Here is a 24835-nt window from a genome sequence, read left to right as displayed (position 1 = left end):
ATTAATGAGGCCAGGGCATTGATAAGCACTCTCTGCCCGGGCATGATAGCAAAATGACTTTGGTGACTTTGATGGTTAAATGTGTGTCTGTCTCTGAAGTGCTTAGGGTGCCTCTCCCGGGCAAGTGCAAGTCTATCACATATTCTCTCATCAGATGGTAACATCTACCTGTAGAAGACTTAACATGCATATCTGATAAGGCTACCTCTTGCGTCCAATAGCGAGGAGCTGGTCAGGAATGGCTAGTTAACCATGTGATCTGTAAGGGGAGTTCATTCTCCTATTTTACCCTGGACTCCAAAGCTCCGCAGAACAGGCCTGTAAATCTCACATGTTCTACGAGCTCATTAGAATTCATTTAGCAGTATATATTCAGTAAGGGACCCTTAGTTAAATCACACACTCCTTATCTTGGTAGGTACAGCTCCAATCATTACGGCATGTTGTAACTTTTTTTGTTTTTGTACCTAGAAAGTCAGCAGATTTAAAAGGGAGCTGGAGTGAGTAATGGAAGTGCGGGGGGGGGGGGCTGCTTCTGCGGTGCGGTGGGGGGGGGGGGGGGGGGCATGAGGCATGGAGACAGAAGGGAGATGGAGGCACGGGGAGAAACAGCTGCTTTATCAAACGGAAATCTGTTAGCGCTGTCAGGCAGAACCACACTCTGCTGTTTGTTCATTAATATCGCAAAACTATGAATTAATACATATTTATAAGTCTCTGCAACCAGGATAAGTGGATGAAAGATGGATGGATGGGTATTTACATGTGTTTTACACCCGTGTAACTACAGTATATAAAATGAATGAAAGTCACTGATGTGATTAGAACAACGCTAGCATGTTTTGCAAGTCATATCCCAAAATGACTTGCATTCTGGGTGGATTCATTGTTCACAGTTGTGTTTTTATGAAGACGATGCACCTTGATCGAATGAAAAACATTCAACACAGTGTGTTGACCACCTCTTGTTTTTTTTTTTGTTTAATTTGTGTTCGTTTTGAAGGCAGGAGCGAACGTCTTGCTGCAGGATGTGAACGGGAATATTCCACTGGATTACGCCCCGGAAGGAAGCGAGGCAAGCCACATCCTCATGCAGCACCTGGAAGAACACGGTAAAAATCCCCCCAGTCTGCTCATTTGTTATCCGACCTCCCAGGGCAGAAGGCCAGGGATGAGTGTCACTTATGTGCCACGTTCAGTGACAAGATGACAACAGTCCCATGAAGACGGGCACCCTCCGTGATCTCTTAAATAATTCAAATTGTTTACGATATTTCTTTGAGAGAGACCCTCCCCTGCCTGAAACCAGCATTTCATCAGCCGCAATTCAGACATCACAGCTGATGGCTGTGAAAGCGCCATCCAGGACACCCTTCTGTTTCGTAACGATGATGGTAAAGCAACTAACCAGATGGTGAATTGCAGAGTGGAGCTGTAAGCTTGCTGGAACATTCACTCGGTTTTGGGAGGGAAGGGAAGAGCCTTGTGGTCTCCTTTGAGTTTTGATCCACCCAGGGATGTCCAAGGAGCAGAGATATCCCACGAGCGATAACGTCAGGATTGGTTTACATGTTAGTATGGTAAACATCAAAACAAGGAGGGAGTGGTCTTCCTAATTGGTGATGCCGCTCAGAGGCCACCAAAGCACGGCATTATGAGAACGTGCTCTTCAGGAGCTATCTAACTCTGACACGCCGCTGTTCGTCCAGCTGACACCCAAGTCAATATTTTTAAAATGTTCTTCTCGTTGATCATACAAGAATACCAGTGATTTTCGGAATATCAGGCTGGCAGGCTAACTTCATTCCTTCATAATTGTGGTTTGTTCTTTTAAAAGGGTTGATGCAATGCTTACCCTAGAAGACCACTAACACCGGAAGGTGCAAAGGAGTGATGTAGTCCCTATTTTTCCATCCATGTAAACTGGGAGAAGGCTGTTGACATTGTCTTTCATTTAGGTTGTCATAGTAACACGTTAATCTGCAGAAAGCAGGAGACATGGCCTCTCGCTTCAGTCTTAATGGCCAGATGCCTGTTCCTTGATGTGAGTGGAAATAATTGAGATGTTGCAGGAGAGCGGAGATTCATGTGCGTACAGTGGGAGTAGCGCATTTGTGTGAATGCCAAGCTCGGACAGACTGTGACCACAGACTCTGGGCCCCCCGCAGGTCTGGATGCCAGCACCGTGCGGCACGTGAAGATGCAGGCGGCGAGCGCGATGCTGTTAGACGTGCGGCAGCTCGTGGCCACAGGGGGCAGCGTCAACCAGTGCAATGACGAGGGCGTCACCCTGGTGAGCTTTCCGCCTTCCGCTCCAGCATGTTTACAGTGGACAGGTGCTTTTCTTTAAAGGGCCAGCGAATGGTAACTGAATAAAGATTTCAGGATATTATTATGAAGCAAATAAGCAAGGGCACTGAGGACTGATGAATTCTAATCCGATTGGTCAGCCAGATAAACATTATCCTCGACGTAAAGGCAGCCGAATCCTCACACTCTGCCAAACTTGTGTGACTGAATAGCTTATTGACTTCTCTTGGACTCAAATAACAGTGGTAATGTCTTACATAGGGCACCTCCTTTGGGATGGGTGTGTTTCTACATTCTTGTTTCGGTTGAGTTCAGAGTTTCGTGCAGACCCCCATAAATCAAAACATCGTCATGTTTCTCAGTCACACCCATCATCTTGCTAAAGGAAGATAGCCCCATGACATTTTGTGTGCATTTATTTAAATATTTTTGTTTGTATTGCTGCCCCCTGCTGGTGGGCCTGAGGTTTGCACAGTCCTCCAGCTCACGAGTGTGTCTCCTGACCTCAGCTACACATCGCTTGTGCCAGTGGCTTCAATGAGGTCGTTTCCCTGCTGCTGGTGAACGGGGCAGAACCGCATGTGGCCGACAACAGCTTCTGGACCCCTCTGCACCTGGCAGCCAAATACGGACAGGTATACAGCCATAAAGACCTACGCTCGGCTCTGTGAGCTCATACACACCTTCAGTGACCTACGTCACCTGTGAAGATCTTATTTATGGAGTTACTTTGTGTCCAATTCCTGTGTTCTACTCTGTACAGCATCTCCCATTCTTGTATTGCTCTGGGGCCACAAATTAGCAGCCCTGTCTCAGTTATTCAGATTTTTGAGTGCCTCCCTATTCAGCAGAGTTCAGGTCCAGAAAGTGCAAATCCAGACCAATATTTTTGTTCCAACCAACCTGCTGAGAATTAAGTGCGAGTCACAGTCACAGAGGACTCAACTGGTTGGTTGGAACAAAATCATGGTCTGGATTTGTAGTTTCTGGATAAGAAATGTCCATCTCTGCTGTTCAGTGCTTAAACTGTTATGCCAAGCAGGGGAACCAGGAGGAACTGGGGTACCTCCCAATATTTAATTTGTCTTAATTCGTCCTTCCCTAATAAGTACAACATTGCATTGGATTTTAATCCCCCCCCCCGCCCCACGTCCCCATTATCAAACTCTCTCCTATATCCTTGACACCAAATTACTTTTCAGAGGGTTTATGAATACTGCAATTAAAATATCCTTGAATGATCAGGTAGGTGCCTACTCTTCTGATAAAGTGTCTTAAAGGGTCGGGACCCTCTCCCTGTTCCTCTGCCCATTGTGTACATTTATCAAGGTAACTTGTATTAGATATATTATGCAGCTGCTTAAAGAGTGAGATTGATTTCATTGGGTGGAATCACGTACCGTGAAATTCTGCTGACACGGTCGAATGTGTGACTACGTCCCTGAGTGGTGCAGCCAGTGCTGACTAAGAGGGATTTGATCACGTTTAAGATCATTTCTCTTTCATTATTTCCGTTCCCCGGGGTACTGTCCTTTGCCGCGGTGTGTTTAAGATTGAAGCGCGCTCCTAACGTGCCTCACACTGTTAGCGCAGCAGAATTCTGCAGTCGTGGACGAAAGTGTGGTCTGGGGTTCTGCGGCAGCTCCGGGGACTCGAACCCACAGCCCTTTCTCGGAAATCCAAGTCTTTACACACTCGCCCGCGTGTGTACCATCTGTGCCCTGTGCTCAAGTGTGCTGAAGAGTTATGCACGGATGCTGCAGGTGTCCTGCGACCTTGAATGTCTGCTGTGCGGTCGACAGGAAGCGCTTTAATCAGATCACAAGTCAGGGATGGGTCCTTCTTCACGGGCAAAGTTCGCAGATTACTTTTCAGTCATACGGCCGTGTAGTCTTGGCGCTCTGCCAAAGCCGAGGATTATTAAGCTGTGCAGTTATAGGCTAATTTATTTATTTAAGGCTAAGATGGGGAAGACATCTGGGAGCATAGCAATAATTCAGCTGTCAATTGGTGAGCTGCAGCAGATTTTCACTGTGGAGACCGTGGCTTTCAATATGTATCACGCCAGCAAGCGAAGCTGGTACTGGGGTTATCCGATTATGCATTCTGTATACTGGGTCTCCCAGCACTGCCTGCTTTCTCTGCTTTGCTGTGTGTCTCTACCCTTGGGCTGACCGCCGGGGTCCTTCCCAGAATCCTCAGCTCTGCCTCTATTGCATGTCTGTGCCCTTGGGCTGACCGCCATGTTCATTCCCAGAATCCTCGGCTCTCCCAGTAATGTGTTCAAAATGCCTACTTGCCCACTTTAAAGTGCACTATGTGGGGAGTCAGCCATTTTGTATACTGTAAACTGTAAATTTCATCCACTATCGTGCACACTGTAATGTAGTGCACACTGTAATGTAGTGCACACTGTAATGTAGTGCACACTGTAATGTAGTGTACAGAAGCTGTACCCTGCATCATGCACTGTAGCCTGTCGCATGAGTTTCGAAACCATATTTGACAAACCTTCTCAGTCTAAACTGCAACCGTTACCGTTGTTAAGTAGCTCACTCATGAAATACTTTGCACGTGAGCTGCAACACCGGTGCTGGGGCAAACATTGCTTTAAAAACAAATGATTATTTTAATGTATTGGACTGTTTTACATGGGTAACATTAATTCTCAATACAGTATATTGAAGATATAGTATAAAACACCGTAGTTACAGCTGTACTCCCAATGATGCTTGGGGAGGTAGATACGGTACCGTTAAGTATGTTTTTAAATAAAGCTAAATGTGCACAGATTTGTGCTGTGAAGCATTTATTTTTGTTTAATTTTTATTTCAGCGTTGTGAAGACATATATCAGTTACAAGGTGTACTTAATCATAATTAGCAATGTTGGTGTCTATGTTTTTAGTACAATAATGAACGAGTAGAAACATTAACCCAAAATATACAATAAGGAAAGAAGTGGGTTTATAGTTTAACTGTAGAAGGGATGTTTTGGCATTTATGCAACAGAGATAAAACATATTAATATCCAGTGCATAATTATGTAGCCATATGGACCCACTTAGTGTCCAAAATGTATCAAACGCTGTCTGCCCTTATCCCCTAGTGAGTGTTTTATGTAGGGAACACTATGTAGTGAGTGAGTGAGTGAACAAGTGGACATTTCGAACACGACCTGTATCCGTGCCCTTTTACTGACCACCGGGTTCTTTCCCAGAATCCTCAGCTCTTCCTGTGCTGCACGCCTGTGCCCTTGGATTGACTCCTGCGTTAATCCTCAGTATCCTCGGCCCTCATTGCCCCGTGGCTGTGGCTTGAGGGTCTTGACCTCCAGAGTGTGAGTCAGCTGGACTCTCCTATGCAACCCCCCCCCCCCCCCCAGCACCCCACCCCACCTCTTGCAGTCCAATGTAGGTCAGCAGGTGTTCAGCCTTAGTTACCACCACCCCCCCCCATCTCCCTAAAGGATTTGTGGATATAGTGTGGAGCTGGTGGAAATGCTCAGAATAGCAGCATTTGTGGCCGGGGGCCAGAAGGCAGCCCCCCAGCCCCAAACTGGCAAAGCCTGGATTGACAATGTGAAACCAGAGACTGCTGCTGCTTTCTCAGAACCAAGGCCAAACCTCACAGTCCACCATGGGACGGGTTCATGGCCCGAGTCGGGGGAGTGGGGGGTGGGTCTGGCTCTCGACCCGCTTATAGCTGAGACTGAAGGACAGCTGGGTTTTGGGCATACAGGTGATGGAGGTTGATCGTGTGCCTTAACGGACTCCGTGTCATGGGACAGCCTTCAGCATAATTCCCTCTGTTCGTGGCGATGGCTATTTTAAGACCTGCTGCATGTTAGCTGCACATGCAAATGATTCATGCATAAATGGAAATGTGGTTTTAAGAACTTTAGCCCCCTTACCGTGCTTCACGTCTGGCACCTTCCTACCACTTCTGAACACGTAAGCCCGATTCCGCGAAGTGTTACAGGCCTCAGGGACAGACACACATGCGATGTGGCGACTCTAAGATCAAGCGTAGCCTGTTGCAGTGCCACTCCGAGCTCTGAATCTTCTTCGCCTCGTCAGGCAGGAAGGAGCGTCTACCGGACGCGCATCACACACCGATCGTCTGTAGGGATGGAGTCTCATTTTGGAGAAAATCCTATAAATGAAAACAAAGAAAACCTGGGCCAAATACAGGGGAGGAGCCAGCGCTGGTCAAGGCTGAAACCTGATTGGCTCCCGGAGCTCCACCTCCTTTGTCACTCACAGATTAGAAGCACATCATTGGCTAATGATAAGGTTGGCCCCCTCTGTATGAATCATGGCTCTTCTTATGCCCCCCACATTTAAAAAAATCCTTTAATCACCTCTACAGGAGAGATTATGAGGGAGGGGAGTGACAGCTGCATTTTCTCCTCCAGATCGGCGCTGTGAGGCAGCTGCTAACACACCATGCGGACCCCACCCTCCTCAACGGCGATGAAGCCAAGCCTTCAGGTGAGGAGGCTCATCTGTTACCTTCTCCCCCCCAGGAGAAACTAGCTTTGATTGGAGCGCTCTCACACACATCACCGGCGCCTACCACCTCCAAACCCTGCCGTTGCTCTAAATGGTCACCTGGGGGTGGTGTTGAGCAGTTGCCACATGCTAAGAAAATGATACAGGTATATATTTATTTTAGTATAAAGTACTGGGATTAAATTGATATAGGAATATGTATGAAGACTTTTTTTTATTATACTTTATTTTATTATATTTTTTTATTAATTTACTGATAAATGAGTTGATAGAAAATGAATTATAGAGCAGTAATGGCATTAAACTATTAAAGAAGCTGCCTCTTTGTAATGATCCCCATAATTATTATTAAAGTTATTAGTTGAACCAAAATATACTACAGGTATAGTATTTTTTTTAGCACAGAGTAAGCATAGAGTAACTGCCCTATGCTAAAGTAACTTTCTGTGGTAATGTCTGCCGGGGGGGGGGTCCTCACATTTTCAGATTTTGCTTTTTAATATGCAGATGTTATGGATTTGCACGTTAAAATGTGCTTACAGCACGCCTTCCTGTGCGGTCACCTCGATAACGGCATGTGCAGGTCCACGCTCTCTGCCTCCCTCAATCGATAACTCATTCGGGCTGCGGAATTGGCTCAAAGGTGTCTGCAGTAGTGTGAAGAGTATTAATGAACCTCCAGACTATCTCTTAAGGGGGGGGGGCGGGGGGGGGCACAATCCTTGTTAGCAGGATAGGCATGGAGGTTTGGTACCGCTGCCGTGCCACAGACACCTTGCTTATACCGCAAGAAAACTGTAGGTTCATAGAATATCCTTACTGACACTGAACATGTACAACGAATCTGTGTTCGTAGCACTTGTTCCAGACTTTGCCATGTTGATAAAGGGATCACAAAAGGTGCTTTTCCACTGGCATACAGGAACCGTGCCGCACCCAAGCCTTACTGTGAACAGGGACTAGTTACGGTGCGGTTCCAGCTGGCTGCGGTTTTCCACTGCAGAAGGGTCGGAAGGTGCTACTGGCTTTGGAGAGCAACAGTGACGCTTATTTACTGTTCATACAGCGTTCTTCATGATATGCATTTTTGTTGCACGTTTTTTGTTGTTTTTTCTGTGTGCTAATTTGCGCTAGCGCCTATGTGAGAATCACTGCGTTGTGTTAGCATCAAATGCTAGCAGAATTAGCACGCGCTTGTGCAAATTCGAATTACGGATCCATTCCGTTCAGCTGTTGTATAATCCTGTTTTATGTTCGAGGTTGGAAATTTTAGAGTTAATAAGTAATAATTTATAGAATATGCCTTTTTTTCCTTTAGATAATCCATGATTAGCAACACAAATCATCTGAATCTCTGTGCTTCTCAACCAATATGATGGCAGCCAGCTCAGTCTGGTCATGCTTTCGGCCTTGCTACCAAGCACGGCCCTTAGTCTCCATTTTACATTGTAGGTAGCATCAGTGCCGGTTGAAGCCCTACTTGGTTGCCTGTGTCTCCCAGTACATTGACTGGCACTAGATCCCACAGCATAACTAACACAACACATGTTCTTTTGCTTCTGTCATACTGATTCCAGAGCTGGAATATCAGAGCCTGTTCAAACCGCAGCCTCATATTCGGCATTCAGTTTCACTTTATGCCCAGTAGGGGGTGTTGTGTGCATAACTCAGAGGGCATCGACAGCAGCAGATGCTGTATTCAAAATCGTATATGTCTGCTATAATGTTTCTCGGTACTCCTGGACTTTGCCAACTAACTAGTCATACATCACTGTCAGCACCGGACTGGCTTGGCCGCTGTTGTTTTTATTAATTCCATCTGAATGAGGTAGCTCTGTGTCTCACTACAGTGTGCTGGTGGTGTGTCCACCCCTCCCCTCCTCCTTGGCAGCTTCCAGGTGGCACGCAGACGACGCGCCGCACGACCTGCTAGCTGTCCGTTAGCGACAGCTGTCCCGCTGTGGCGCTAGCCCAGCTCAAAAAGACATGCATATATTTACCATCTGAGAACAATAGCGGTAGTGGGAGCGTACAGGCGCAAGCTGAGGTGTCCCTGTCCTGGTTTGCAGATGTGGCAGCCTCCGACCACATCGCAGACATGCTCCTCAGGGCTGAGGCATGCTGGGAAGCGCGGCTGAGGGACCCTTCAGCGCCTCCTCTGGTGGCGGAGGAGGATGACAAGGAGGCAGTCCAGGACGTATTCACAGCCATCAGGAAACTGTACGGTTTGTTATTACGTGCAAAGGATGGCTGCATGTCAGTAATACATAACTGTCTGCTGTGGTTCTGCTCTTTGTCATTTTATAGTTTGATCACCATTCATTTGATGTCTAGCTGAATGAATTTTGCTGTCAGTCGTCCCTTTTTTGCGTGTTGATTGTTCCAAACTCGGTGACTTGTCGTCGATCCCGCATTAGGAATCCCTTGGCCCTCCCCATCTCTAAGCGAGACAGTCTCTTCGAGAAGGACGTCATGTTCCGGGATGTGCCGGGGGCTATGACCCCGCAGCCGGCCCAGGAGAACGGACTTGATGGCCACCTTCCCTCGGGTGCAGGGAAACTCGAGCAGGTGAGTTTGGCTTCTCTACAACCCGAGCAACAGTGAAATGCCAAACATGGACAGTGTATCTAGGCAACATCTAGCAGATGCTTTATCCAAAATGATGCTCATACTAGAAAACAGGGTCAGCCAATCCCTGGAGCCCAATGATGAAATGTCATTAGAAACCCTGAGTTTTAAACTTGCGACCTTTTGATTACCGCATAGCATACTAACCTACTGAGCCATACACTGCCCCAAGGTGGCCATAGCAATGTATAGCCTGATCACTGTCAATGGACCGAATCAAGCTAAATGGAGTATAAATAAAAGACCACATTTTATTTCTGAAAGCCGATAGGACGTAGGAGGCAGCCAATTAACATTCAAAGTAGCTAAATATCAGGACTCGTCAGGAGGTGTGACAATTCTGGCCAACACATCTTGAGCGACATCTTATTAACAAGCCTGTGATGTGAGTGAAGGCTGCTGCCAGGCTAGTTATGCAATTTTTGAAGAGAATCAGATTCCAAGGGTGTGCAGTGACATCATTAGCGCAGACCGACCTGAAGCGTGAGCAAAGAAGCAACGTGTGTGTGTGTGTGTCTGTGTGTGTGTGTGTGTGTGTGTGTGTGTGTGTGTGTGTGTGTGTGTGTGTGTGTGTGAATGCCTTATGTTCCTAACTCGGACAGCCACACACTTTCCAGTTGCTGGAACTGGCAGCAGTGTTGTGTTCGAGTCCACCTTAGTTGAGTCCAACTCAAGACCGTATCTGTAACAAATCAAGTCTGAGTCCATACTGAGTCCATTTCCAAAGATGGGTAGCCGAGTCCAGAATTTAGAATTCAAAATCCATAAACTGATGACTACAAATACCTCAAATTTCACATTTATCTTAAATAATCGATAAATATTAAAATAATAATACATATAATGCTTTGAAAAATTAGATACGACCCAAGACTAAACGGTCCCTGTTCATCAGCTGGTCTCGGTCTCCCCTAAAACCGTTAAATGTCACCAGGATAACTGAACGCCAACTACCTGTATCCCTCTGAAAACCAACATCTGTGACACATGGGAATGTGAATGTCAGACCTTGGCTACCGTTAGATTACCATGTAAACAAATATTGGCCGGTCTCTTACTTATCGCATCTCGACAAACTCTCGAGTCTCCTATCATTATCCTAGGTACCTGTCTATATGCTTCCTCTAAAACTGGAAGTCGTGCAGGTCACCTCCGGCATGGATGTAACTAGAAGACATGATAAGGAGCTTGAGTGGATGACGGCAATATGTTAGGAAGAAACTGAAGCTATCAAGCCGGACACAGGCTGTAGACATTGTCATGTACACGCTGAAAACACATCATACTTTCGTACATTAAGAAGACAGTTGAGGGAGTTTTGACAGTAAAACATCTTCGGTTATCAACGTGTCTGGGGTTTTTTTCCCTAAAAAGCAACATTTTGCCGACATGGATGGAGCTGCGAGTTGCCTTTCAGCACCTCCTCCACTTGGATGGGCTCGCAATGATTTTACAAGTCAGGAGTGTTTGAGTCTGGGTCAAGGGGTATTTCTCAATATCAAGAACTGAAAAACCATAATTGTGCTCTTGCAAAGACCAGTCTTGCTAGCTTTCATCCAAAAAATCTAACTTGGGGCACAATGAATCATGGGATTGACCTTGTTTGGTGAGGATGCAACTGATGTGTCCTTGATATTTGGGGCGGAGCAAGAACTACATTCGGGGACTTTTGCTGTTCTCAGTACTTCTGTTTTTAGTATTGGGTTTGGTCTTTGCCAATGGAAGATGGCATGAAGTGGGTATGCGGGAACACAAATAGTACGTATATTAAGAAATACCCAAGATTGAGTTGAAATTTACTGGAGTGTGTGACAAGACCGAAGCCTCGAGACTGGACATGGGGCTTGATGCTTCGGTTTCGCCCGAATGGCAGAACCAGGCAGGTCCGCGTCGTGCTCACATGTCTCTGCTGCTCCTGCGTTCAGGTGAAGCTGGTTCCTCCAGCACCCAGCGATGATCTGGCCTCTCTCAGTGACCTCACAGACAGCAGCCTGCTCTACGAGATGCAGAAGCGGTTCGGCAACGACCAGATCTACGTGAGTGTTTGGCTGGGGTGCAGGAACCAGGATGGATGGAAGAGGGGGTGCCCCCAAATATTTTAATTTGGCTTCATTGCCCCCCCCCCCCCCCCCCAAAAAAAAAAATAGCCCTTTAAGTTATTCAGTTGTGTCTCCCCCCAATATCAGACTATCTCTCCTATGCTATTGGTATCCCCCCCCCTGCCCCCATCCAGTGTGTCTGACTGTGAATGCATGTAATAATCAATGGGAGTCAGACCCTGGCTGTATGATCGGTCCATCTCGACTCCCCCCAGTGTGATTTTACAGATACTGAGACTGTGGGGCTCTTATTGTTCGCACTGTCATCAATATGTAATGTGCTCTGGATGAGAATAACAGCTGAGTTCGTAGATGCAGTTTGTCCATTGAAAATCCCATCAAGGCTTATTCATGCTGGGGCCCAGAATACAGCCTAATAATGCTGTGGGCCATTTCCCATAATTCTGCAGCACTCCTGGAGGGCCGAGGGCCGTGTGGACAGGCGTATCACTGCTGTGTTTCAGACCCGTGTTTGCGTACCAGAAACAGACCTGCTGTCTGACCTGTGCCGCAATTCAGCAACAGCTTTTTAATAGAACCTTTTTAATGAGGCAGCATGCACTTCCACGCATGACCACTTGAGGGCTCCACCTTTGAGAGGTTTGGCCAGAAAAAGGAAAAGAGAACATTAGAATAAGCTCTAACACCACCGAATGACTGTTTCCCTCCTATTGACTTTGGCTGCCTCTTTGTACTTTTCGTTTCCTCTTTCAGACGTATATTGGACATATTCTTCTGCTTATTAACCCCAACAAGGATCTTCCCATCTATTCCCCATTGGTGAGTGTAATATCTTAAAAAATATTTTTAATTTTTCAAAAGAAAAAACACCCGCTGAGCTACTGAAAGGTACCGGAAGTTGCCGTAAATGCTTAGACCAGGATGTATGAATAATTCAGGCCTTGCTTGTGAAGTATAGAGTAAATCATATCCATTAAGTAGAGACAAAGTGGGGGGGGTGGAGGGGTCTTCACTGTCAGTAAGGAGGTTGTGGTATCTGCTGTTTGGTCACACTGCCGGCCGCCCTTGGGCCCTCCACCCAAGGTTGGGTAAAGGTGGTTTACAGTGGAGGTACAGTAAGCGCTTCCCTCAGGCTGCGCAGGACCCACAATCCACTATGGTGGATCTTCCCGGCTCAGCGCTGCCCCTGCAGACCAATGACCCAATGACGAAGCCTCTCACCTTGTACTTTTACTACAATAACCCGATATAACAAGCTTTCTGTCTCTCATCTCTCTCTCTTTCCTACACGCCCCCCCCCCTCCGATCTAGGTGAGCCAACTGTACCTGAGTTCCAGCGGCCGTCTCTGCTCGTCGCTGCCCCCCCACATCTTCTCTTCGGCCGAGAGGGCCTATCACATGATGCTGCAAGAGAATCAGCAGCAGTGCTTCATCCTCAGGTGGGCACTCCCATCACCCGCCACAGGGGGGCGCCACATTCGCCAAAGATCTTTAACCTTCTGTCATCTTCGCAGCCATCCGTTTATGGAAACGCGGTTTGTGCGGAGTATTCCGCAGTGGGAGATTCGCAGCGGGACTCCCTTTGTCTCCGACTGCTAATCCCACCAGTGTAAAGTGGAAAAGCCCATTCTCTAGGTGCCTGGATCCACCCGCTCCTCCATATTCAGCAGACACTCAAGAAGTTCCGGCAGCTTAATTGCAGGCTGTTCTCAGTGTGCTTAGCGCTAATCCCCAGCGTTCACCGCAGGGCCTGAAAAGCACGCCTGTCAGCATCTTCACTTCCCACTAACCTGCCATCTAGCGTCGTGCTTATTGATGAACCGAAATTAAGCTGATGTCAGGTCCCAGCTTTCCAAACAAATCCCGACCTTGAGAGACTGTAAGTGCCGTGTGGAGAACAAATGACCCCCAAACGCGAGCTGAGACGCTAACCCCCACCCCCCACCCCCCCGCATCCTCCTCATTTCAGTGGACTCACACACTCAGGTCCTTTTTACACTTCAGGCAACTCTGTGCAAGAAGCAGGAATCTTCTAAGGAAGACGTCGCTGGTGGTGGTGGTGGTGGTGGGGGGCGTGTGCATGTAATGTGCGACATCAGAGACCCTCCAAGTCCCTTACTGTCAGCCAATCCATCTGTCCACAGTGGGGAGAGCGGCTCAGGGAAGACTGAGGCCTGCAAGCATATCGTGAGGCACCTGGTGGTTCGCTCTGCCGCCAAAGGCTTTTCCCTGGAGCCCAGGATGAAGCATGTAAGTCTGGCCGTTGCTGTGGTAGGTGGCCCCTGTAGGTGCCCCAGCCTGAAGCTCTGTCTCCTCATAAACAAAGACGTACAATGACAGAGGCGGCTTAAATGCTCATTTGCGGTGATACGCAGTGATTTACATAGACAGGGAAGGACACTGCGATGCATCATGCGTTTTCTGTATATTACTGTCCTCTGGTGGTAAAACGCTGTCACTGCAATAGAGCGATCCTCCTTGTGGCAGTATTTTTATGATTCATTTTTGTTTCAGGTGAACTGCATCCTGGAAGCTTTCGGTCATGCAAAAACGCGAATGAATTGCAACTCAAGTCGGTTTATGAAGTTTCTTTCCTTGCAATACTGTGAGAAGAAGAAGAGTTTAATTAGAGGTAATTTCTTAATCGAAATGTATTGTTTAAACATTTAAATAATATTTTGAGAAATAAAAGAATACTTTGAAAATAGTTAAACTTGGGGACGGCATGGTGGTGCAGTGGTTAGCACTGTTGCCTCACACCTCTGGGACCCGGTTTCCCCCCAGAGTCCAGAAACATGATGAGGCTAATTGGAGTTGCTAAATTGCCCGTAGGAGTGCATGTGTGAGTGAATGGTGTGTGAGTGTGCCCTGCGATGGGCTGCCCCCCCATCCTGGGTTGTTCCCTGCCTCGTGCCCATTGCTTCCGGGATAGGCTCCGGACCCCCCGCGACCCAGTAGGATAAGCGGTTTGGAAAATGGATGGATGGATGGATGGATGAATGGATATGTAAACTTCGCCACCAATGCGTCGTCATATTCTTAGCATTACCACTAGATGGTGCCACAACCTCACTAAGATAAACCGTGTTGAAATACTTCGCTATCGATTTTGAGGTACAATATACTAAATCGAATATGGGTTATAGTCCGACTGCAGTGGACTTAAGTGTAACGTTATTGCGGATATATAAAAAAGCAAGATAGCGCTCAAAAAGCGAGACAATGTTGAATTGTGTTATTGTGTTAATCTTCTATACGGAGATTTTATATACTGTTATGTGTGTGTATTTAATCTGTTTTGTGTGTGTGTGTGTGTGTGTGTGTGTGTGTGTGTGTGTGTGTGTGTGTGTGTGTGTGTGTGTGTTAAGCTCGAGTTTACACATACGCCCTGGAGAAGTCGCGCCTTGTCTCCTCTAAGCCTCAACAACAGAACTTCTGCATCTTCTACTTAATGGCTGAAGGCATGTCAGCAGAAGAGAAGAGCACCTTACATCTCAGCAACATCCTGACACACAGGTGAGTAACTGGTAGGAGCAGGTCTCCTACGTCTGCCTGCCGTCAGAGACACGCTTCCGTCAGCTGGACACCGGCTCGCCTAGGCAGGGAATGTGTGGTCCGGGAAGATCTTGGCCAACCGCACACAGCCTGCGTTTTGTTTGTGTGGCAGACAGAATAGCTCCTTCTTTCGAGAGTTATCTTGTTCCCCTCCATTCTGGAGTGTGAATGGAAAACCTGCGGGAGTCTTTTCATCTGCTTTCAGGTCGACTTCGCCTCAGTCGTGTCTTGGCAAAGCGTGGCCAGGAGTTTATCTCGTCCTTCTGTGGGGAGATCTCCGGAAGCCTAATGTGCGGCTTTCCTTTTCAGTCCCTGAGGCCTTCTTGGGGCTGGAGATTGTGCTCAGCGGGGAGGCTTCAGTGATGAGACTCAAAGTCTGAGTCTCTGGCCACTGAATCAAACTGAGGAAACAGAAATGACCCTAATCGACTTTTGTTAGAAGATTTTTCAGAGTGAGAGGTCGGGGTTTACCGTCGCTCACGGGCCGAAACACACCCAGTAACAGGATCATTCTGTTTGTTACAGGATCATCCCAGATGTTACAGGAATGTCCAGTATTAAAAAAACTCCTCGAACCCTTACATGCAACCCTTATTTCTCCAGAGTGAAAGAGGTAGCCTCAGGCTGCAGAGTGAGACGTCAGGTGGTGTGAAGCAGTTGTTGACAAACAGACGTGAGTTTGCCATGCGTCCCTCTGCAGGTACCTGAGGCAGGGAGGCTCGGTGGAGAGGTCGGCGGTACCAGCCAGCGTGCAGGGCAGGGAAAAGCTGAGGATCCTGAAGCAGGCCCTGAGGGCGCTGGGCTTCCATGCCGCGGTATGGAGGAGAGAGCCACCATTACACCGCAGCTGTAAACACACACCCGGCTAGCACACGCTCCGGCCCAGAGACGCACTCCTGCATGTCCCGAGATGGTGTGGACTGGCCTCGTTCCTCTACTTCCTCGGGCAGATGCCCAGTGAGCCTGTCACTCACCAGCCAGAACCGCCTCACAATGTCTGTGCTGTTCTGCAGGGTGGTTACACATAGACTGCCAGAGGTCTTTGTAAACCTCCCAGTGATACACTTTCCAAGTTTGCCAAATCAGCATTAAATCACGAACACACGCCGTGGACTTATCGTTTACTCTTTCATGCAGTACAGGTGCTCCTCAAGCTTAGTTACATCGCAATGAACCAATTGTAAGTTGAAAATAAATGATAAATGATATATAAAAATATGATATGTCACACAGAAAATTATATGATACGTTGTTAAACACTGTCTGAGATGTTTACACTCATAATCACTACTGAGACCGTAAGCGTGACTCTGTAGATGCCACCATCAGCGGATGAGTAGAAAGTATTGTACAGCATATCGCTATGCGGCAAACAGATTGTAATTCAACGTTTGATGACTACTGTACTGAATGTGCATCACTATTGCACCGTCACAAGTTAGACTATCAAACCATCATAAAGCGAGGATTTCTAAGCATACCTAAAAATACATTTAAGGGGCCTTTTATATCGTTGTTTATAAGGTTTCAGTGAGTTGCTTCAGTTTGTTAGCCCTGCTTTTAGCATCGGTAAGTGCTTGTGTTGTTGTTGTTCGCTGCCGTGACCAACAGGGGGCAGACTCACACAGCTCCTGGTGTGACGATGGCCCCTGATTCCCTGCATGGCCTGTCCCTCCCTGTCCAGGAGGTGGAGAACTTGTTTGTGATCCTGGCCGCCATCCTTCACCTGGGAGACCTGTGCTTCACTGGCCTGACGGACAGCGAGGCGTCGATCGTGGCTGATTTGCAGCTGCTGGAAACAGGTCAGAGGGGGCGGCGTGGTGCCTCTCGCTGCAGCCTCGGGGGAGGGGCCCCCTCCACTATGGCGGGGAGAAGCACGTCACATGTTATTTACGTTGTGTCTCTGGCTCCAACATCTTTCCATCCTGCACGAGCTGCACGGCAGGCAGACACGTGATCGGCCTCAATCTGCATTTTTTTGTGTCTCTCTTCCTTTTATTTTTTTTTTGAGTGGCTTGGCTAAGCTCTCACGCCGCTCCTCTCCGCGCTGGCAGAGGCGGAATATGAATCTGTCCTGTTATGTAATGACGCAGGCATTTTCCAGCCAGCCTGTAAACAAGCGACGTCACGCTCGGCCGCCCCGCTCAGAGAGCGAGGGCGTTGTCAGGGTTACGTGATGCAATCAGTGATGAGAGTCGCTGGAACGAACTGACTGTAATTTCTTCCACCAAGCTCCACTGTTTTAGTACCATTTACTACATGACAAACAAAGTAGTAAAGAAGAATTCTGCTCACGTGCAGCACTGGGAGCCAGCTGTTTCACTGTCTGTTTTCTGCAGTGTCAGGTATGCTGCAGGTCTGTCCAGAGGATTTAGGCTCCGCCCTTACATCAGACGTGCAGTTTTTCAAAGGTGAGCCCCCCCACCTCTCCCCATGAACCATGAAAATGCATCTTGTGCGTGAGAGCACTTCCTGCTTCTGCTCCTGCTATGAACCCTTTTCACGTCTTACGAGTATGATCTGGCTTTCGACCGTCCATTTATCAGGCTGACCAGGAGCACATGCATGCTTCGCTCCCTCACTCTAACCGTTTCCACCAGGTGATGTCATCACACGGCAACGGACAGTGGAGATGGCGAATCACAACAGAGATCTCCTCGCCAAGTCCCTATATAGCCGTCTCTTTGGCTACCTGGTCAACAATATCAACTGCTACCTGAATGGCCAGGAGGAAAGCTCAGGGTAAGTTCGAGTAGCTCCCGTGCCTGAATTGGAAAGAGACAGAATGGATGTGACTTCAGCGAGCTTGAGCTACCAGTCATATACTGGCTGAGTGTCTCGCTGAGCACCGTGTGGAGTCGGCGTACTCCTGACTGGTGGGCTGACCTGTGCAGAATATGCTCCGGAACATTCCACTTCCCATACGACACACTCCACCGTCTCCATGGTGCACTTCCAGAACCTGCCTGTCCTTCGGTGACCCATGTACCTGGGACAGACGGAACGGGTGAAGGAGCGCATGCTGATATCAGCACACAGGCGCCACTGTTGCGGTCACATGGCCCTCAGTGCAATGTTCAGCAGACACGACCATATCAACAAAGAGAGCCAGTCAGTAAGCGCTTGTGAAAAACACTCACGGGGGAAAGAAACACGGAACCCAGGTGGAACATGACGCACGTTCTCACGCAAACGGACACATGGTTCTGTTTATTGCATTACAGCCCACTTCCAAATGGCTGGCCAGCTAGCTTGCATTCATGCGTCTAAAGCCCCTGGCAATCTTCTGGAACTTTCTAATATATTAACAAATTTAGCCAACGGTGCCCCGAGCCATATTATCTCAGCACAAAGAACAGTTAATATTCTCCTGGATTACGTGGTGTGAACTAACTGAGCTCAGTTGAGGGTGACATGAATATTGCGCAGGCAATCTCCAGACACCTACAGCTGACCGTGAGGTGGATATGAAGAGAACAACTCTCTTTAAGAGCTGAATTATTAAACAGTCGCTTCGGCTGGAAAAGAGGGAGCCTGGGACCTAAGCTTACTGTCTGTTTCTGTGTTCCAGTTAATGTCACAGGCATTGCCAGATTTTTATTATATTTTTTTTAAGTTCTGGTAACTGAACTGCAGCACAGAAAAATGCCATGAAAACAAACAGAGGGAAAAAATAACTCGCATCTCATATTTTATTTCAGAGAATTTTTTTTTGTGTAATTTTAGGCTGGTCAGTATGGTGACTGAATCCCCTCAAACCCTGAATGTGCTGAATGCTGTGACTGAATTTTGTAAATCACGATATTAGACAAAAGTCTGGTTTGCTTAACAGTGCAACAAGTTTTATTAAAAACACAGAGGATTTGATGACTGACATTGATTTAAATGATAGTTATCCCTCAAATAATATTAATGCACATATTTCTGTAGATTATTGATATATAAATATTGTAGACAGCGAGCATCTTAAGGACTCATATCATAAACTGTGCTCCTCATCTTTCTTCTGAAGGCATGCAGCATTGGAGATTGGGGTCCTGGACATCTTCGGATTCGAGGAATCGCGTGATAACGGCTTTGAACAGGTACAGCTAAGCTTCCTTCAAGCTTTATTATCTATGGTGATTCCGGAGACATGCTTCCGGAGAGCTGTGTGCATCTCTGGGAACTAGATTTCCATAGTCCGGGAGGTTCACACGATGCACGCCAACATTGAGCCTTTACCTCTGTTGCTTGTCGCATATCTGGCTGATGTCTGCACAATATGGCCGGAAATTGCTAGCAATGTTGGCTACAGTCAGTCCAGCATCTTCTGAGAGGACTGCCAGTTATGGACTGCTGCTATCAGAAGACAATACCATCTGGCCCACAAACGTCTGCTTCTCCTTCGGAAAGGTCCCTTGTCCAGCTAAATACATGCCTGTTTTTTTTTCTGGAGGTCTTCAAAGGATCATGGTACTGTACCATTTCGGTGAGCAGAATTCAGTCGCACTGCGTTCGAACCAGCAGCCACAATATCATAGTGATGTCAGGATCGGAGAATCATTCATTACAGATCATTCAGTCATTCCTGGAAGGATCACCACATCATCCAGAAACAGCTTTTAAATAGAGGTCACTGGTTTCCAGAAATCCAGCACTGTGTCCTGTTACAATTTTTTTTAAAGAGCTGTCTATTTTAATTACACCTCACCACCACATAAACACATGCGCCCCATAACTGTTGAAGATGTTTAACCGTCGCCCGTCAGAGCAAAGCATGCATTTGTGTTTCTAAGAAGACGTCAACCCCCTAGCCTTTTGCGACGAAGCATGTAATTGTGTTTTAAGAGGAATTCCCTGCCTCCGAGGGAAGCTTGATGTGGCTTTAACAGCCGTTTATATCCAGCTGGGAATGAAGACATTATCTTTGCGGTTAGCCTCAGCACAGGGACGACAATGACTGGGGCACTGATTTCTTCCACAGCTGAGCTCTGCAACCTCACGAAATTCCATCAAGAGAACTCCAAAGGAACATTAGGAACCCTCCATGTTCTGACATCTGTGGGATGAAGTGCAGACCTCCTGCTATTGCTGGATGGCGGCATTTTGTTAGTCCTGCTGTAGTTGGGCCTAAGAGTGGATCTAGTAGTTGTTGCTATGATACAGAATTTCCCAGGTGTTGATTATCAAGGTATTTTCGTGAAGCCTCCACACGTGGATTCTGGGCCGGGTTACTCTTACCTCAGTTGACTTGCAGGCAAGACACAATGGAAAGTCCTTAAGCCATACTGCCTTTGCCTCTGAATGGCTTCATTGTTAGTCATCCCGTAACCAACCCCCCCCACACACACACACACACACACACTCAGCAGAACAGCAGAGCAAAGAGCCAAATTACCAGAAGCTCACAGTGGAGGAGGAGTGCAAGGCTTCCATGGGGCGGCTGAGCAGGTGTTTCTGCTAGGACGCCATCTTTTCATCACGTAAAAGGGGCCCTACTGGCACCCTTCTCTACTGCTACTGCTGACTGGCCCCAAAACGCGTAAAAATGACTGGATAAGTGACGCGGTTCTTCTGAGACAGGTTCCCTGGGAGGTTCCACTTCACTGTTCTTTATCTGTTCCATCCATTTTTTCTGTTTCTCCCCAACATCAGGAGGGGAGTCTATTTTCTCTGGCTTTTGTAAATGTGGGAGCCGCGCTAATCCTCCAGCACGAACCCCCCCCCCCCCCCCCCACCCCTCACTGGGGGTCTAACCATGCTCTAGAGTGAAAATATCACGTGAACCATGACGCCTCCTGTCTTTGGAGGTAGTCATAGGCAGAGTTCAGCCATTGCCTTTAAAAAGGCCAGTAAGAATTCAGATGCCCCTCACTTTACGATAGTCTGACTTGACAGGTTATTTTAGACAGTATTTCCACTACACAATAGTGCGATAGTGATGCATGTTCAGTAGTCAACTTTGAATTTCGATCTGCTCCCGCGCTTGTGATATGCTATTTGGTACTTCCTTCTGATTCCGGAAGATCACAGCTTCCACTCAGAATCAATCACGATAATAAATATCTCGTAGAAACAGTGTTTTGTGACGTATCGGACGCTGTTTTTTTCCTGTGATTTATCATATCGTACCATTTATCGTATTCGTATTTGACTTTTGATATTTTCAACTTACGATGGCTTCATCAGAACAAAACACCACCGTAAGCGGCGGAACATCGGCACATAAAGTTGGAAAAATGAACTGAAATGTAGCAGTGGTTGAGTATCTTCCGATGGTGTGTGTGAAGTGAATAAAAAGTGCCGTGACATAATGGGTGTTTCTCAATACCAAGAACGCGAAGATCGTAATTATGGTCTTGGTACAACCGCTATTGCTAATTTTCCTCCCAAGAATGAATTTGGGGCCCAATGAATCATGGGACTGGTTTAGTTTGGCCAGTATGCAACCGATGTATCCCTGTTATTTGAGGCAGGGCAAGAATGAGATTTTTACCATCGTTTGTACTTCTGTTCTTAGTATTGAAACTGATCTTTGGCAATGGATGATGACGTAACACGGGAACATGAGAACACAAGTATGGTCAAGTACACATATTGAGAAACACCGCATGCAAAGCCAGTCATGGCTGTTCCCCCCTGGGTCTGCTCTCCCCTTGAGAATCGTGGGTCTGCTCCCCCCTGAGGATTGTGGGTCTGCTCTCCCCTTGAGAATCGTGGGTCTGCTCCACCCTGAGGATTGTGGGTCTGCTCTCCCCTTGAGAATCGTGGGTCTGCTCCCCCCTGAGGATTGTGGGTCTGCTCTCCCCTTGAGAATCGTGGGTCTGCTCCCCCCTGAGGATTGTGGGTCTGCTCTCCCCTTGAGAATCGTGGGTCTGCTCCCCCCTGAGGATTGTGGGTCTGCTCTCCCCTTGAGAATCGTGGGTCTGCTTCCCCCTGAGGATTGTGGGTCTGCTCTCCCCTTGAGAATCGTGGGTCTGCTCCCCCCTGAGGACTGTGGGTCTGCTCTCCCCTTGAGAATCGTGGGTCTGCTCCCCCCTGAGGACTGTTGGTCTGTTCTCCCTTTGAGGGCACCGGGTCTGGTCTTACTCTGAGTATTGCAGGTCTATTCTTCTTCTTAGGATTGCTGGCCTACTCTCTTCTTGAGGATTATGGTTATTATATACTTTGCCTCTAGGGTTTGCTGCCCTGCTCTCACTCAAGAGCAGAATATGATGGCAGGTTCCATTTTCCACCCTTGACTATTAGGAACATCCAAGAGTCAATCAGCGCGTCTCCTTGTGCGTAATTGACCCAAACAGGGAAAATGAGATTCCTTATGCATTCTATAACATTATTGTCTATTTCAGATTAGCCCGTTGTGAATTACAGCACGCTAATCACATCAGCAATCTCATTAAAACACGAGGTGAGATCGTAAGGGCACGAACGAAGCAATTTAAAAGTCATCACTGAAAATTGCTGGGTGAGCCTTTCATATTTGCACTCATCTTACGCAGGCGCTCTAATAGCTGAAGCAGCTCGTGTGGATCTGCGTCTGTCGACGAGAGAGCCAGATCATGCAGCATTTTGCGGAGAACTGGTGCTCTATCTGGGTCCTTAAGCTGGAGCACTTGTATGCCTTGTATGATGGAGATGACATACTAGGACATGAAGTGTTTACACCCCCTAAAGATTCATCTCATTCGTTTCTGAGTCTCATCTACAGTCACCACAGGAGAAGAAGGAGCATCATTTATTGTGTGTAACGTTGTGTCCCATTCGGATTCATTTTCCAGATATTTTTAAGAATTTGTGATCCGCATGGAGAATTTTTAAATAAACGGCAGTTGCGGCAGGCATGAGTTAAGGTGACTCCGCAGCTATGTGTGCTCACCCCTATGGGGGGGGGGGGTGGAGGGGGGGGCTAATGTCGAGGACGTGCTGTTTTTCAAAATGAGTTTTTTAAACAAATAAGGGAGGAGGGCCGTGTTTCCCTTCCAGTCCCTGACACTATGTTCTTAATTAAAGAGCAATTACAGCCCCCTCCCACACACACTCTCTGTCTGTGTCTCCCCCACAGCCCTGGAGGGTAACGCAATTGGGGGGAGGTGCCGAAATAATGTTATTGATGTCCCATGGCAGTGATGCAGGGTCACATCCCTACTACAGCCACTAATAGAGGCTCCGTGGCTGCTCCCGCTGATGCAGAGGATTCTGGGTAATCGTGACCCTGGGGTTGCAATCCACCAGGCAACCAGGGACACAAAGATCTATGTTACCAAAGCCTAATTGCACAGGATATATATTTTATTGAAATTCACTTGTATCTTTTATACTTAGGTTATTTAAGTCAGTCGTATGTGTATTTATATTTCAGAGTGGCAGTTTGGAGGCTGTATTTCATCTTTCATCCATCTATTCTAAAGGTTTTAGTGCAGAGGAACAGCTGTGCTTTTATACCCTGGTCCTCACCTTAATAGTCCTAGGAGAAAAGTCAAATGTTCTTCCTGATTCCTTTGAATGCATATGCGTATACCCTTCATGCAGCTCTGCATCAACATGACCAATGAGAAGATCCACCGGTACGTCATGGATTTGCTGTTCCATCAAGAGCAGGCAGAATGTCTACAGGAGGGCGTCGCCATGGAAGCATTATCCTGCCCAGGCAACAACCCCAGTGTTCTGGATTTCTTCTTCCAGGTGCCCAGCTGTAATTGCCTAAAAAGAATGTTTAGAAGCATATAGTGTTTTTCTGTGGTTCCAGCAACAAGTATGATGCACGTCTCCTTTCCCAGAAGCCCCAGGGCCTGCTTGCAGTTCTTGACGAGGAGAACCAGGCACTGCGTCCATCTGACCAGAACCTCTACAAGACGCTACAGAGCCAGCTGCTTACGGCTAATGCCAACGGCATCTTCTACTGTGCCAAGGATGGAAATGGCAACCCCCCGCCCAAGGACCAGGGGCCATCCTTCACGGTCTCCCACTATGCAGGCAAGGTGAGGAGCTGTAAGACATGGAGGAGGTCTAAACATAGAGGAGCTGTAAGACATGGAGAAGGTCTAAACATAGAGGAGCTGTAAGACATGGAGAGGGTCTAAGCATGGAGGAGCTGATACCACCTGCATGCCAGTGATGAGACATGCCACTGATGCCCCCCACACACGTTCACCCACCCCCAACCCATTTAAATCATATTTAAAAAAAAAAATTAGACAGAGCCTGATGTGATCAAGGAGGGGAAGAACCATCTTAGCCATTCAGATCCACTTCATGATCACCCCAACACCGCCCACCCCCAGCGAGGGAGGCCTCCCGTTCACCAGTCCTATCTTTTTCAGGCTGATGCCTTCCATAGACAGTGTGTGTCTATCTGCCATGTGTTTCGTCTCCCATACGCTTTATGAGAAGTGTGGTGTTCTGGGACGCGCGTCTACCTTGTTTGGTCCACCAAGAGCCTCAAGCCCGACTGAGGACGGCCGCTGACCCGTCGTTTGTCTGCTTCCCCTTAATCGTAACAGACTGTAAAGCGAAACTGGCAGCCTGCAGTTGTTTTGGGGAATTCTGAAAATGGCTGTGGAGGCCCCATTGTGTCTCTCGTTCTCTGTTGAGGGTCGTACGCCTCCCCGGCCGTGATCGCAGACCAAACGGACAACTGGCGGACAGGTGCGAGGGGCGTGACTCGTTTATGCTTTATCTGGTTGACAGGTGACCTATGACCTCACCGGATCGCTGAAGAAAAATAAGGACACCCTGCCCCAGAACATCCTCTTCGTAATGAAATGTAAGCCAGAGCTACCCTCAGCCC

The 24835-nt window shown here is 47.6% G+C and overlaps 1 protein-coding gene across 5 annotated transcripts in view; it reads left to right on the top strand.

Annotated features, from left to right (window-relative positions):
• Positions 1-24835, top strand: part of myo16 (myosin XVI) — an 83928-nt gene that overhangs the window by 33509 nt on the left and 25584 nt on the right. For all 5 annotated transcript variants that reach the window (XR_007398871.1, XM_049019833.1, XM_049019826.1 and 2 more), the window contains exons 5-24: positions 1004-1112; positions 2169-2293; positions 2820-2945; positions 6727-6802; positions 8893-9043; positions 9241-9391; positions 11377-11487; positions 12265-12330; positions 12823-12950; positions 13656-13761; positions 14026-14143; positions 14880-15027; positions 15767-15881; positions 16751-16868; positions 17406-17477; positions 17667-17808; positions 19079-19151; positions 23578-23730; positions 23826-24026; positions 24736-24811. Coding sequence is in view for 4 of the 5 variants with exons in the window: in XM_049019833.1 (XP_048875790.1) it covers positions 1004-1112; positions 2169-2293; positions 2820-2945; positions 6727-6802; positions 8893-9043; positions 9241-9391; positions 11377-11487; positions 12265-12330; positions 12823-12950; positions 13656-13761; positions 14026-14143; positions 14880-15027; positions 15767-15881; positions 16751-16868; positions 17406-17477; positions 17667-17808; positions 19079-19151; positions 23578-23730; positions 23826-24026; positions 24736-24811 (2365 nt within the window). In the remaining variant the exon portion in view is untranslated. The remainder of the gene's footprint in view (positions 1-1003; positions 1113-2168; positions 2294-2819; positions 2946-6726; positions 6803-8892; positions 9044-9240; positions 9392-11376; positions 11488-12264; positions 12331-12822; positions 12951-13655; positions 13762-14025; positions 14144-14879; positions 15028-15766; positions 15882-16750; positions 16869-17405; positions 17478-17666; positions 17809-19078; positions 19152-23577; positions 23731-23825; positions 24027-24735; positions 24812-24835) is intronic.

The sequence above is a fragment of the Brienomyrus brachyistius genome, chromosome 1 (genome assembly GCF_023856365.1).
Source record: "Brienomyrus brachyistius isolate T26 chromosome 1, BBRACH_0.4, whole genome shotgun sequence".
NCBI classification, from domain to species: domain Eukaryota; kingdom Metazoa; phylum Chordata; class Actinopteri; order Osteoglossiformes; family Mormyridae; genus Brienomyrus; species Brienomyrus brachyistius.
This window is presented reverse-complemented; position numbering and strand designations above follow the sequence as displayed.